The sequence below is a fragment of the Falco cherrug genome, chromosome 2 (assembly GCF_023634085.1).
Source record: "Falco cherrug isolate bFalChe1 chromosome 2, bFalChe1.pri, whole genome shotgun sequence".
Lineage (NCBI taxonomy): Eukaryota > Metazoa > Chordata > Aves > Falconiformes > Falconidae > Falco > Falco cherrug.
Window position 1 is genome coordinate 85,832,479 of NC_073698.1, and position 15,398 is coordinate 85,847,876.

The 15,398-nt window shown below is 35.7% G+C and overlaps 1 protein-coding gene across 13 annotated transcripts in view; it reads left to right on the forward strand.

Annotated features, from left to right (window-relative positions):
* Nucleotides 1-15,398, forward strand: part of DMD (dystrophin) — a 1,162,157-nt gene that overhangs the window by 531,900 nt on the left and 614,859 nt on the right. For all 13 annotated transcript variants that reach the window (XM_055701082.1, XM_055701084.1, XM_055701085.1 and 10 more), the window contains one exon: nt 8,167-8,339. In XM_055701082.1, coding sequence (XP_055557057.1) covers nt 8,167-8,339 — 173 coding nt within the window. The remainder of the gene's footprint in view (nt 1-8,166; nt 8,340-15,398) is intronic.

Genomic DNA, 15,398 nt, shown 5'->3' on the forward strand with positions numbered 1-15,398 from the left:
TTTTCCGGTGTGGTGATCATATGTGAAAACTCAAATGTTTAAAATGGGTTTATTTGAATCAACAGGGCTGAAATTTCCTTTACCAAATGTTCTGTCTTAAATTTCATTTGTTTCATTTGTATAGATTTCAATAAACTTGTTCATTGCATTCAAGGAAACATGGATAGTGAAAACATCCCATTGTTTCCAAGTTTAACCAATAACCATCAAGAGATGCACTTTTTTTTAACTGTCATTTCCCAGGGATGTGAAATTTGACACAGTGTAATTTTTGTACCAGTTTTATGCTTTTTGCCATCCCAGTGACATTATGGACCACTTTTGAGACCCATTCTGCCAGATCTTTTTTTTTGTATTGACTATTAAAGATTTTCTTCCTGCAAATTACTGATTTCTCCTACAGCTTGTAGCAGCAACCGAATTAAACATACAAAAGATAGTCTCAGAATCTCAGCATGCTCTACCTGGGATTACAGGGCTCAGGCTTTTTTTCCTGGTGATTGGCTCCAGGGAATCATTTCTGAATAGGGAAGTAAAAGGAAATGAAAGGACAGGAAATGTAAATACTGACATGCAAAACTTTTGAGGTTTTCTCTTTTTGAATTTTTGAGCCTGTGGAGTTCTAAGCTTTTGGGGTTTTTTCAAATAAATATTTAGAACATTTTTTTTTAATTAGATGGATAACATAGAAACACTAAGGTATATAACATGAAATAGATTTCTTGGTCCATGGCTTAAATCAGACTTAAATTAGATTTGAAGGGGGAAGGGAATAAAACCAGGCTTGCTTAGAGATGAGCCTGGAGGCAGCATGCCAGTGTTGAAGCTGAGATTGATAACACAGCTGAAGTACATTTATGCCATGCCCAAGGCCAGGGCAAAAAACAAGAGGATCTGAAAGCCACTGTGCAGCAGTAAGACTGACGTAGTCACCATCACAGAAACATAGCAGGATAACTCACATAACTGGAGTGCTGCAATGGATGGGTGCAAACTCTTCAGAAGGGATCGGCAAGGAGGGAGAGATGCTGGGTAGCCCTGTATGTTAGGGAAAGTTTTGATTGTCTAGAGCTTGATGATGGTGATGATAGGGTTGAATGTTTATGGGTAAGAATCCATGGGAAGGCCAACAAAGCGCATATCCTGGGAATCTGTTATAGACCACCTAACCAGGATGAAGAGGCAGACAAAGTATTCTATAATAGCTGGGAGAAGTCTCAAGATCGGTAGCATTTGTTCTTATGGGGGACTTCAGCTTACCAGATGTCTCCTGGAAATACAACACAGTGGAGGGGAAACAGTCCACGAGGTTCCTGGAGTGTGTGGAGATAACTTCCTGACACAGCTGGTCAGTGAGCCAGCTAGGGGAAATGGCCCGCTGGACGCTGTTTACGAAAAGGAGTGGTGGGTGATGTGATGGTCAGAAGATGTCTTAGGCATAGAGATCATGAAATGATAACGGTTTTGATTCTCAGAGAAATAAGGAATTAATTTAGACTTTGGCCATGCTTAAGAGCCTGGTCGACATTGTGCCTTGGGAAGCAGTCCTGAAGGGCAAAGGTGTCCAGAAAAGCTGAACATACTTTGAGAAGGGAATCTTCAAGGCACAGGAGCGGGTCCTCCCCATGTGCCGAAAGATGAGCCAGCAGGGAAGACCAGCCTGGCTGAACAGGGAGTTCTGACTGGAATTCTTCATCCTTTATTGGATGCAGGGGGTAATATTGCCACAAAGGATGAGTAGAAAGCAGGGAACTCACCCCCCTGACCTGGAAGACAGGGAAAAGGGACAGAATGAAGTCCCCATAGTCCAGGACAAAGTGGCTAGTGACCTGCTGCTCCACTGAGACACACACAGGTCTATGGGGCTGGATGGGATCCACTATTCTTGGTGAGAAGAGCTCACCAAGACACTCACCATCATTTATCAACAGTCCTGGCTAACTGGGGGCGTCCCCGTTGACTGGAGGTTAGCCAATGTGATTCCCATCTACAAGAAGGGCTGGAAGAAGGATCTGGGGAACTACAAGCCTGTCAGCCTGACCTCGGTGCTGGGGAAGGTTATGGAGCAGGTCATCCTGAGTGCCATCACATGGCACGTGCAGGGTAACCAGGGGATCAGGCTCAGCCAGCATGAGTTTATGAAAGGCAGATCCTGCTTGAAAAACCCGATCTTCTTCTATGTCAAGGTGAGCCATCTAGTAGATGAGGGAAGGAAAGACTGTGGATGTTGTCTACCTGTTAACTTAGTAAAGCCTTTGACACTGTCTCCCACAGCGCTCTCCTGGAGAAACTGACTGCTCATAGCTTGGATGGGTGTACTATATGGTGGATAAAAAAACTGGTTGGATGGCCAAACCACAAGTGGTTCTGCATGGAGTTACATCAAGCTGGTGGCTGGTCCCTAGGGCTCAGTACTGGGACCAGTTCAGTTTAATATCTTTATCGACTATCTGGATGAGGGGATTGAGTGTACCCTCAGTAAGTTTGCAGATAACCCAAGCTGGGGGCAGTGTTGATCGGCCTGAGGGCAGGCAGGCTCTGCAGAGGGATGTGGACAGCTGGACCTGGTCAAGGCCAATTGTATGAGGTTCAACAAGGAGACATGCTGGGTCCTGCACTTGGGTCACAACCATCCCATGCAATGCCACAGGTTTGGGGAAGAGTGGCTGGAAAGCTGCCCAGCAGAAAAGGAACTGGGGGTGTTGGCTGACAGCCAGCTGAATATGAGCTTGCAGTTTGCCCAGGTGTCCAAGAAGGTCAATAGCACCCTGGCTTCTATCCAAAACAGTGTGGCCAGCAGGACAAGGGATCTTAAAAGTCTTTTCCAACTTAAATGACTCTATGATTCTATGAAATTCTAGATGCTGTGACAGAGAAATAATAATTCTACATACTTAATAGTAAATCATTGCCCTCTGTACTCGGCACTGGTCAGGATGCACCTCAAATACTGTGTTCAGTTTTGGGCCCCTCACTTCAGGAGAGAGGTAGAGGTGGTGGAGTGTGTCCAAAGAAGGGCAATGAAGCTGTTGAAGTATCTGAAGCAAAAGATTTATAAGGAGTGGGTGAGGGAACTGAGGTTGCTTCGCCTGAAGAAGAGGAGACTCGGGGGGGATCTTACTGCTCTCTACAACTACCTGACAGGAGGCTGTAGGCAGGTGGGGGTAGGTCTCTTCTCCCAGATAACAAGTGACAGGAGAAGAGGAAATGGCTTTAAGTTATACCAGGGGAGGTTTAGATTGGATATTAGGAAAAAAGTCTTCAATGAAAGGGTGGTGAAACATTGGAACAGCCTGCCGAGGGAGGTGGTGGAATCTCCATCCCTGGAAGTGTTTGAAAAACACGTACATGTGACGCTTAACAACATGGAGTAGTGGTGGACTTGGCAGTTCTCTGTTTAAAGGTTGGAATTTATGATCTTAAAAGTCTTTTCCAACTTAAATGACTCTATGATTCTATGAAATTCTAGATGCTGTGACAGAGAAATAATAATTCTACATACTTAATAGTAAATCATAAATATCTTACTGTCTGAGTATCAAGTTATATTCAGAACATACCCTTTGAGAACACAACAGAAAAAAAATTAATCCAAACAAGAATAAAAAATCACATCTTCTAGAATTCCACTGCTTTTGTAATAGCAATACTGTATAAAAATCTGCTGTCATATAAACCTGTTTTATTGGTAATTTATGTCTTACCATGGTATTTAGGCAAATGATGACTTGTTTCCTACTTCTCTTGAGTAGTACCTGTTGAAGTTGTTTCCATATCTTCCTTAGCATATTAAGGTTAAAATCAACATTTTCCAGCCTTTCTGAGCATGTCATAATAATTTTCAGATCTAAAATATATTTTTTCTTTCATAATTCTACAATGTATTTTACAAATTCAAAGGGCATTTCTGTTTCTTGCATTGTTTACTTTGTGCAAAAAGCATGTAAATTACCATATCTGGAGTTGGAGAATTTTCCCAAAGATATGTGTTGGAATAATTAGAAATGTGACATAGCAGATTCCACAAGCTACACTCCCTTCTTTACAATTTGATTGATTTTGTGCACGTGGCTTAATTCTTGTTTGCTTTCACTGTACTTGCTAAATCTAAGCATAGCACTATTAATTTTATGATTGACTTAGCCCAAGAATTGTAGAATATTTAGAATCAAAATAATAAAATGCATATTAATTAAAAAGTGTAAGTTATTCTTGAAGTTAATTCCATCCAAAAAATGAGCACAAATCCCCTAAAATTTAACAGTCAACTGGAGCTGTTATTTTTAATATTTGAATATTATATTCAGGATATGATGTTCAGGTGTCATTATTTATGACAAAATGTATTAGACAGGAACATACTCCCTTATATTCTACTCAGTAATAGTAGTATATCTTAAAGATGAAAAGTAAAATCTTGGTGTGAAGTTTTAATAAGTAAAACTACTCTTTAAGACATATTTTGATTGTTATAATTTGTGATTACTAGACTCTTCAAATGGTTGCTTTTTTACGATATAAGATCGTAAATGTCCTTTTAGAATCTATTCCTTGAAATTCTGTTGCCTTTAGAATACTGGAGGGAGAAAAAGTAACAAGCTTTTATAAAAAAAGGAATATATTTTTCTAGCTGTAAAAGATGCTGTCACAAGAATGTTCTCTGGACTTTAGCTTGTATAGTTGAGATTATTATTCTAATGAGTAGCAGTTTGCAGGATTTGACCTCTGTTTCCTCTTTTTTGTAACGTGTTGGCGTATAAATTAGATGCTTTTCCTTCAAGTTAGGTAAGCAGAAAGACACTGAACAAGTAAAGTTATCCTTTTTTATCTAGATGTAGTTAAAATCGATTATTATTTTTTTAATCCTAAGGGTGTGGGATTTTTCCCCAAATTCATTTGGCTAGCTGTATTTCTGTCTCTGGGTGCAACTAATAAAAGACAATTCTAATTTTCATTTTCTATTACCAAACACAAGCTATATATTTGAGATATAATTTTTAATGGAGATGCAGGGAAGGCAAAACAATGTAAGGGAATATTGTGCTTGTCAATGTTTAGGGCAGCTTTTATTTTCTTTATTAACTCCTTTGGATTGCATGCACATAGACTGGAATTCTGTTGCACCTAAATAACTACAGCGTTCTTATTCCTAATCACCCATGGGGAAATAAAACACAGATGTTCAGTGCTGACTTCCCATGTCTATCTGAATCCATGTGAGAGAATGACTGAGGGAGTCTTCAGATAGATTCATTTACCATTAAAAGAATGACAACAGATAGAGGAAGCATCCAGTCATGCTTATGTTCTTTTTTCTTTTATTTCTAGTACGTTACAAGCTCCAAATTCTCTCCTGTATTAATTCAAATTTGATGGCTGCTCCTGGGAAATGAAGAAAAAGCAAATCTGATTGTTGTATGCATCTTGAAGTAGAACCATCAGGTTCTAGCTGCAGAGTTTACCCATATTGTGACAGAATGTTAGAGGGCAAATTTAATTTTCTTTTTTTTTTTTTGTTTGGCTTTTTACCACTCATTATTTTTCTGCTTACTGCAAAATAACACATCCTTTGATCCATATTTTCATAAGTGCTGGTAGCGTGAAAGAGCTTCTAACACACAAACTAGCAATTTGTACTTCTCATAACTGCCAAATCAGCATTCTGCTGTATCTCTGGAACAAAGCTGCTGCAGTTGTGTGCAGCAGCTGAAGAATGTTTTTGTGTTAAACAAAACTTTGGTTGATGAGTTGATGAGTCTTTGGTTGATGAGTTGGTCTGATAAGTTCTCAGCTAAAAGTTCTCAGGATTCATTCTGAGGCTTATGTGTTTCAGAACAAATAAGGGATGAAAACACAATTGAAGAGTTAAATAAAGGTAATGGTATTGCAAATTTAGGGAGTTTAAAGAAATGGTTGGAGAAAGGGTGTGCACAGAAGTTGTGGATGCCCACTCATTAGAAGTGCTCAAGGTCAGGCTGGATGGGACATTGAGCAACCTGGTCTAGTGAAAGGTGTCTCTGCCTATGGTGAGGAGTTGGACTAGATGGTCTTTAAAGGTCCCTTCCAACCCAAACCATTCTGTGATTCTACGGTTCTGTGGTAAAATTTGAATATGGCTGTAGATTTTTATCTGGAGAATATTCCTTTCTCTGTGCAACTGTTTCAGTGAGACATGTGCATGTCTATATTAATAATTAATTAAAAAGAAGGAATGATAAGAAATAGCTAAATATTATGACACTGCATGAACTAGGGAGACATTTATTTTTGCACTTCTATCTGAATATACCTATATCAAGAATTATCTGAGGCTTTTAGTGGCTCAGTGGTATATCAGATCCTTTGTCTAGTTTTGTACAATTTTTTGTGATCTTTGTAACATCCAAATTATTGTTTTGACTGCACAAAATCTCATAGTTGTTAACCTTTCAGTGGAGAAAAGAAGAAAATACTAGCTTTAAAAGCTTTAGGGACAGAAAGTCTAACTTTAGACTAAAAACAAATTGATGCAGTCATCAATCCAAAACATTTGAATTCTTCCATGCCTGGCTGCATTTTATTCAGGCAGCAAGAGGTGCTAAGTTCACCCTCGTAAGGAACCATGGCCATAGCTTTTCAAAAGAATAAACTTAATTTAACTGAGAAAAGTACTTTTGTTTGGCTGAAGGAAATCAGCAATTGTAATATCTTCTTGCTTTATGTTGATGTCTTGACTCGTCTGCAACAGAGAGCATTTTCCTTCCAACCACAAATAATATATAGAGAAAAATAAAATCCCTGGGACGGCATAAGTATCATGTGCCTTGTCACACTGGGGCTGGGAGCAACCACCCACAAGACACAGAAATGAAAATTTAAAGAATTAGTGGAGAAGTGAATTTCAGAAACATTTGTTTTGATTGTTTCCTCTCTGGTAATACTACATACGTTACCAGGATTGTGAAGAAATGACACCTATATTAGTTGCATAAAAGGCATGGTTTTCCTCCAAAACCTGCAGTTATTTCTCTGATTTTGAAAATCATTATGGGGTGCTAAAAGGTAAGCTTATAGAACTCACAGGTTTTTGTGGATTAAAATAAAATAATAAAAAAAAAATTGTGACATATTTCTGATAAAGAACAAAGAAATTACAGAAATACCAAATTACGCTTGTTTGGATGGTAGACTGAAATGTGATAGGAAGTCCTCTACTTGAGGATTTAATTCCATCAGACTTGACTCACAAGATGGAAGTCTGTGCTAATTAATTTCTGGTATGTTTAATGCTTTTATCCTTAAGCCTGTATACAGTTTATGACAATATATTTCCCCATCATCAGGTTTTCTAAAATATTCAGTCATTCAAATGATCCTAAAGGATTTATTAGAAAGAGAAAGGCTGAACACTACCCACTTCACATAATAGCAATAAACACCCTGTTTACGTATTGCTTTATAGAGCAAAAGAAAAAAAGACTGTATAATTCAGTCATGGAACCGAATGGATTGATAAATGGATAATTAATGGTGATTGACGATGTATGGAGTTTTAAATGCTTTCTCACATTTTAAAGATGTTAAAGGTCAAGATTAAATTAAGTTTTTCTTCCTTTTGGTCTCCCAACACAAGGCACTGTGTGGTTAAGTAGCTGTACTGTGAAGTATTTTTCTCTAAACCAACAAAGAACTGACTTCTAGAAGAATGGTAAATGTTGGGCTGTGAATCTCCAGTAAAAGACAAAACTAGCAATACCTGATAAACTATTTTTTCGTGCTGTTAGTTTGATAGTTATTTAATATCTGCTGAAACAAGAACTAAAGAGATGCATAAACAGCAAAATAATTTAAGAACAATTAAACATGAGTCTGTAAAATAGGACTTTGTTCTGCCTTCTTGAGAAGAAATGGGGTTCAAACAGATGTAACCTTGGTGTATAGGAACTTATAAGTGACTGAAGTCAATAATACTTAGTTTTCCCTTCAGCCATCACCTTTCTCAAATATAGTTTATAAAGTCTTCAAGGAAAGGATAGACATTCAGTCATTATTATCTAGATATTGTGAAACTGTTATTATTTTCAAAGCTGTCTAATTAGCATTTTCCCCCCTCTTTCTTATGAACATTTTTTTTTAATTTATAAAACCAATGTTTTGTTTTTCTTTTCCAAAACCTTGATATTACAGAGCATTAAAGACAGTCTGGGGAGACTGCTGGGTCAAGTAGACATTATTCACAACAAGAAGATACCAGCTTTGCAAAGTACTACACCAACTGAAGCAGCAAATATACAAGAAAAGCTGAAACAGCTTACTTTTCAATGGGAGAAAGTTAACAAGATGTACAGGGACCGACAGGCGTAAGTAACTTTTAGAAATTGCTATTTTTGATGACATCTATTAGTATTTGGTGTACTGTTGTTGATTGTTTCCTAGTCTTCTTTTTGTGGAAATACGTTTTGAAGTTGCAAATGATACTTTCTTGTAACTAGACATAGAGAACTGCAATTAAATTTATGAGCATTTTTGTAAAATTGTAAATATTTTGAACAACTTCTTCACTCTCATTGGACCAAAATCTGGCGTGATTTAGCATACATTTTCCTATCTCATTATAAATTACATACCTTTACCCTAAGAATATTAGGCATTTACTCTTTTATACCTGTACTATTGATTTAAACATCTGAATTGGTGATGGGTGCATCAGAGTAAAATCCTTTCAATTGCAGAGGATTTACTAGTTCAAGGAGCAGTTCTCTCTTCGTATCTAAGGAGCACAGCTAGCGTTGTTAGCATCTCTAAGTCCAGTGTCACCTTTTTGTAGTCTGTGTATTAGACATCATACAGCAAGGCAGGACAACCAAAAGAAGTATAGAAAGGCATTAAAATGATAATAAAGCTGTAATCTCCTACAATATCATATCACACTTATTATCATTATTCTCCTTGTATATTATTTCTGATGTTTGTAATCAAGGAATCATATTATGATAAAAAAAATAGCCAAACCTATTCTGTTATTTTAGGCATTGCTCATGTTAGTAACACAACAGAGACTAGCAATCCAGTATTTTATTTATGCACTGGAGATATGTGAAGTTTAAAATTTGTGGCATTGTGCAATAAAATACCTAGGTTTATACTTCCTCTTTTTTTTTTTTTTTAATTAATTAGATGATATATCTAATTTTACTGGCAGTGATACCAAAATTTCTATGATTAGTGATATACTTTTTTTTTCCAATACGAACAATTTAAGAAGTAACAAGTAAACAATTGCCATAAATAAAACCTCATAGTTTCAAGCATTTATTGAAATACCACATAAAAGTTCTTGACAATGCTTCTGAGAATATAAACCATTAATCTGATAAGGAAAATAATTATATATATGGCTAGTTCCATTCATTGAAGTTGTCCATTCATAGAAATTTCACAAAATTGACTCTTCAAACCATGCTGAAAAATTGACATTCATCCCATCAGCTACGCCAAAAGACAATAGATTAATTTTCTAGAATATCACTTTCTACACTATACATATGTTTAGAAATAACTCTTATCTCAGAAACTGTTCTTAAAATCATTATAATTATTCTGGAAAAAAATGCATTGTATAGTAGGAAGATACATGAGTCTAAACATGTAAGCAGTGACTAGGGCTTAGGCCACACTGATTTTGTCCTACAATCCAAGACTTGGTAACCTTTGTGTTTTCTTTGTTTAGAAATATTGGTCAACAGCTGTCACTGTGCAGCTTTTTACAAACATTATTTCCAGTGTCAGTCACTCATTAGTTTTGACTTTAGGTTGCTGGAGAGAGAAAGGTTGAAGTTTAAAAAGTAATCATAGAAAATCATAGTGAAAAATATAACTCAGTAATCTTCATGTCATCTCTGCTTTGTCCCAACATTTAAAGTTGCAAGAAACTGAAACAGATTTATAATCTGGTAAGGTTTCCAGATTCTCCCATTTACAGTACTTCTTTTAAAAATAGTAAACCTGGCTCTGGCATGGTAAGAAATACACTTCTGTTTGTCATGATGCCATGTACAACAATGAAGGGTAAGTTAGAAGCAGATGCTGGAGCCAAGCTACTTACACAGGTAATAAAAACTGCAGATATTTGGTGTTGCACTTTTCCCAGAGACTGCCTTTGCCCAGACTTTTACTGGTATAGTAGACAAAGCTCTGAGAAACCTTTTGAACATTTTGTACCACTAGTGGATAGCTAGGAGAGTGATTTACTGTTAGCTGAAAGGTTGGGCCACCAGCACTGCTGGTCCCTTATCCTTTATTTAGACTATAATATTTAGCCAGCAGCAGAAAGTAGTCTGAGGTGAAATGAGTTGATGTTTGTGAAGTATTTTGAGGTCATCAGATAAAGACACTAGGGAAGTGTAAAATAAGTTTACTTTCCAGCTGGCATTTGCCTGGGGGAGTCATCCTCTTTTAGTATGATGGACAGCAACTCAAGGTGATAAGCTTGACTACTGTCTGGAATTGTGTGCATTTCTTTTTCTTTTAAATCTTTTGTTTGTGGTCTCAGTCCTACTGTGTCACTGTTTCAGTGGTTTCTTTTGAACTTTGAGATGATCCCTATAGCTTCTGCAGTATTGTGAGGTGCATTTGAACTGCACATGAACACTAGGGAGGAGATAAAGGAAGACAATATGGCCTTTAGCATTTTGCTTCTAGCACTTTGTGTCTGTAAGTCTGCCCTTGAGACATGGATTAAGCTGTGTTTATGAGATACGCTATTGATGATGATGTTTTAGGACAGTTTTGGAATTATTATTGGAGCTCTGTCTTGCTTTCAAGGTACTGTGTCTAAATGAATGTGTTTTCCCTATTTGAAAGGTTACAGAAACAAATATTACACTTCATTAATTTCTGAATATTTGTTTTAGGAAATCAAAAGTTTGTAATAACATGGAAATTATTATTTAAGTTAATGCAAAGTCAACTATCACCATGATAGATGGAAGTACAAAAGTTTTCCTTATCCCTGTAGTTACTAGTACAGAACTTACTCTAAATCTCTTAGAAATCAATAGAAACATTCATGTTGAATTATTTTCTGAGATGTATTTCCTGGAAGTCCTGATTCATATCTAGATACTTTGTAATTAACTTTATAGTGAGTTCCTTTTAATTAGAGAGCAAAATAGATTTTCAGCTTGTTTTACAATAGGGCATGTGCCAGTTTGACAGAAATTAATTGTGATGATAAATACTCAAATAGCTTTATGAGTCCAGTTCTTCTACAGTATTCAAAAACCTTGTTTAACATCACTTTGTTTCCTGTATTTGAATGTGTTCATACTGTACTCGCTATAAGATAACAGGCAGTATTTCAATGGAAAAGTATAAGCAAAAATGCTGCAATCATCCTAGTGTATTCTTTCAGTTGTATTAGGAACTTGGAATGAACGTAAATTTTTACTCTTTTCACAAACTTGTTGATAGACTAGTCTTCAACTGACCAATTTTTAAAGTAAACCCTAACATGGTTCTTTGACAGGAGTAACTTTCTTTTCTGTACAAATTAATTTCAGAACATGATTTGTTGTGTCTCCAACAGATATATGGGAGTGACACTATCTCATACTAGGTGAAATTTGTTTCTTTGGGTTTAGTTTTCTGAGTGCACAGTTAATTCAGATTTCTCTTTTTTGAGCTAAGGAGTAATTTATGATTTCATTTGTAGCTTCAACCTTTGCTTTCATGATACTAAATTACTATGTTATCTTTTCCACTACTCACATTAAGGTAATACAATCTGAATTTTGTAAGGCGGTGTTACATTACAGTGCCAGTAAGAATATTCAGATGCCATAATTTTACCAGATTTTAACAATAGTATCCTTTCTTTGCAGCTGCCTTGGATACTGTTTTTTAATACTAATCACAACTATTTAGGAAGTAACACCTAGTACGTGTCCTGTAGGACCTAACACTAGGTCCCTATATATCTTCAATGAAAACACATAACATTTGGAAAAAAATATAAATACTATTCAATAGAGAATAGAAAATAGATGTTTAAATTGCTTTCTTATCTTTATCTTATTGACTTACCACTTGTGGAAGACTTTGCATCCCTTGTCAGGATATTGTCTTCCCAGGATATTTATGCCTCAGTTTTGTTTCTGTAAACAACATATGCTCCCTAAAAATATTCCTTTCTAACAGTGCCAGAAGTCATTCAATCAATGAAGTGCTACAAACTCTTCCAGAATAGATCAACAATACATTAATTTTAAATATTTCTATGCAATTGCAAATTAATCATAATGTTAAAGAGAAAAAAAATACTAAAAATTATATAATTTAAAAGCAAAATACTTAACTTTTACAGATATGTAGAAAATTTTTGAAACTGTTTCTTGAGCATGAGTTAAAATTCTAATGGATCTCTCACATTAATTTCAGGGAATTTATTTTTGTCTTTTTTCATGTGTTATTTAAGAATTATCTTCCAAGACATACATTATAAACTAGATTAATGGACTTCTAATTCATCTGAAATCTACTAAAAATTAAATGTTGTGAGAGAAGGTGGGAAAGCTGATACCAGATATCTTTACAAAGTGTTTCTTGCTAATTCTGAAAATAGCAAAAATTTGATAGAACAGTCTTATATCAGAAAAGACCCCAAATCCATCATAATGATGCCAAAACAGATCGAGGCTTTATAAAAGTAACAAACTAACAATTTTTATATTAACAAGAGCAAACCATAAAGAACTAGTTAATAAGCATATACTAAGAATGAGTTTAATGTTTGGACAGCAGTACAACTGTCAGCTATTTCTGAATAACCTTAAATTAGCCGCTGATTAGGTTGCTAAGGCCTAATGAGAAACCTGTATTATACATACAGAATCTGTTAATTTGCAGAGAAATAATATATCATAGTCGCATTTCTAACACCACATAGTAACAGATATTATAATCCCTTAACTGTTATATTCTGTCGCGTTGAGAAGTAATCTGATGCATGGATCAAGATATTAGGGAAAATAAATGCAAGACATCGTTTTTTCAAAGTTAAGTAATTTGCGTATGTCCTATATAACTGTGGAACCAGCCACCAGTAAGAGTTGAGGACTTGCCTCTCTGTGGTATCTGAGTCAGTTCCAGCCTCTGTGCCCTGTTTGCTTAGATAAAAAAATGTATATATGGTGCTAAGAAATCTGGATTCAGACCAAGGGATGTATTCAGAGTATAGTTCTCTTTCCAGAATATGAGATACCGTCTTGGAGTAATACCTATAAGCAATTGACAAGTACAAAGCCAGGTAATATTAAAATATTGAGAAAATGTACTTTGAATAGATTTATAGAAATATTTAGATGCCTGAAGAAAACTTATGTGGCTTCAACCTCTTACTTTAGAGGGGCACAACTCTCTCATTCATCCGGTGCCAATCTTGTATGGTTTTATCATTAACATTCAACTCTAAAACTATACTTAGGACTGAAAATATTAGACAGAAATTAATGACTGTCCATTATACAACTTTTTAACCTTGCAAAGCATCCAGCCATCCAAACTGAAAACAAAAGATAAACCAGTCACATGTAGAACATTAAAGAAGATTGTTTTGTAGTCTTGACTGTCAAATCTATCTTAAGGAACATAAAAATAAAATTACTGTAGGTGACTCTCATTATTTGTTGGATACCCTAGGGGCCCGTTTAGGCCATTCAAGTTTCTCAGTTGTGGATTCCCAATTTCCATCTGTGGCACCATGTTCTGCAAATGTGAAGTCATTGAAGACATGAGTCATCTGACCTATCTTTAACTATCCAAGTTTTAGTTACATATTTTACAGTACTCATCTAGATTCCTTCTCAGTTAAATACTCCCAGACAATTCTTTCACAGTTAACTGTTGCACTGTGTAGTGGGTCCATTGGCTCTTCAGGAAACCTAGATGGGATAAGATTAGACACATTACTTTTAGACAGATAAAATTAGGGGAGACTAATCTTAACTTGGAAAGTGTAACGAAACAATATAATTTAATTTAAATCTAAATAGGTGGGTAGACATCTCTTTTTCAACAAGCCCAGTCAGTATTTCTTTGTTCCCTGCCATAACTATGACGAAGTGAGTTATGAATGCTAAGCTGCTTTGTTTCAGTACAGGGAGAAGAGCAACTTGTGGAAGGTCCAGGTATTTTGAGTGAAAGGCAGAAACAGTGGCTGCTCCCTCATCTAAGAGTAGCATCTACTCACATATTTCTGTTGAGGTTGTAAATCTTGTTATTAGACTTACCCATGCATCAGGATTCAAGATGAAAGTGAAAACCTGAACAGATTAGTTTATCCTCAATGAGAAAAGGAAATTATTTCCTTTCTAATGTTCATCTTGGAATAGCTACCATACCTTAGTTACATGCAGAGTAGTTTGTTGGTTGTTTCTTGGTGGGTTTTTTTTGAGATGGTGGTGGTGGTGTTTGTTTTGCTTGCTTTGTTTGTTGTTTTATTTTTCTCTGTTTCACAGCAACTCAAATTGCTCATCCAGATTTTGAAAAGGGCAGAATGGAGACAGTTTATACTACTTGACTCATACAGCCAACATTAGTTGTAAATTTTTTTCCATACCATACTTACTGTATAGAAATGCTGTCCTTGGCAGTTGTTTTGTAATCTAATTCTTGCAACAGATTTGCAGCTTCATTTGCCCCCATAATATCACACTATCAAGTTAACATTCACACCATCAGGTTAACATATTGGTAAGTTTCATTGGTTCCTTAATTGTTTCCAAATAGGTATAAAATATTGTATATAACTGGTATAATATAATGTATAAATGCTTTTAATGTGGGAAATCTAGATAAGGCTTTATGTCAATATTTATAATGTAGAAACCCAAAATACATAGGAATGGTTTTGTTGCCTATTTTATAACTAGAGAGGTTTAATTTACAGCATAAGATGGAAAATATTTTTGCCTTATACGTGGCCATTAAAATAACTCTTTTCATAGTGCAATGTATGTAAGAATGTCTTCTAAATGGAATACCTACAAGTGAAAATTAAAATTATTTGTTAAAGCTTAAATAGCAAATTTGAGGCACGGTAAGAAATAATACCGTAGCTTTTGGGAAGAGATACATGTTTATGAAGTCACTGTCATACAGGTGGGCTTAGAGCTCAACACAAACAATTCTTGATAGGGGAATTGAAGGTATCTGTATAGTAAGATGAAGTGAAAATAACTAATTCAGAATTTATTTTAATAAGTAGATCTGATTATCTCATCTAAAATAGTATATGTTTGTGCTGTGAAAGTGTTTCAGCTGAAAAAAGTATCTTGAATATTTTCAAATCACCAACCCCCAAGCCTGACAATTAGCATAACTTAGCATAACTTTACTGTGAAATGCTCAGTGACAAAAAT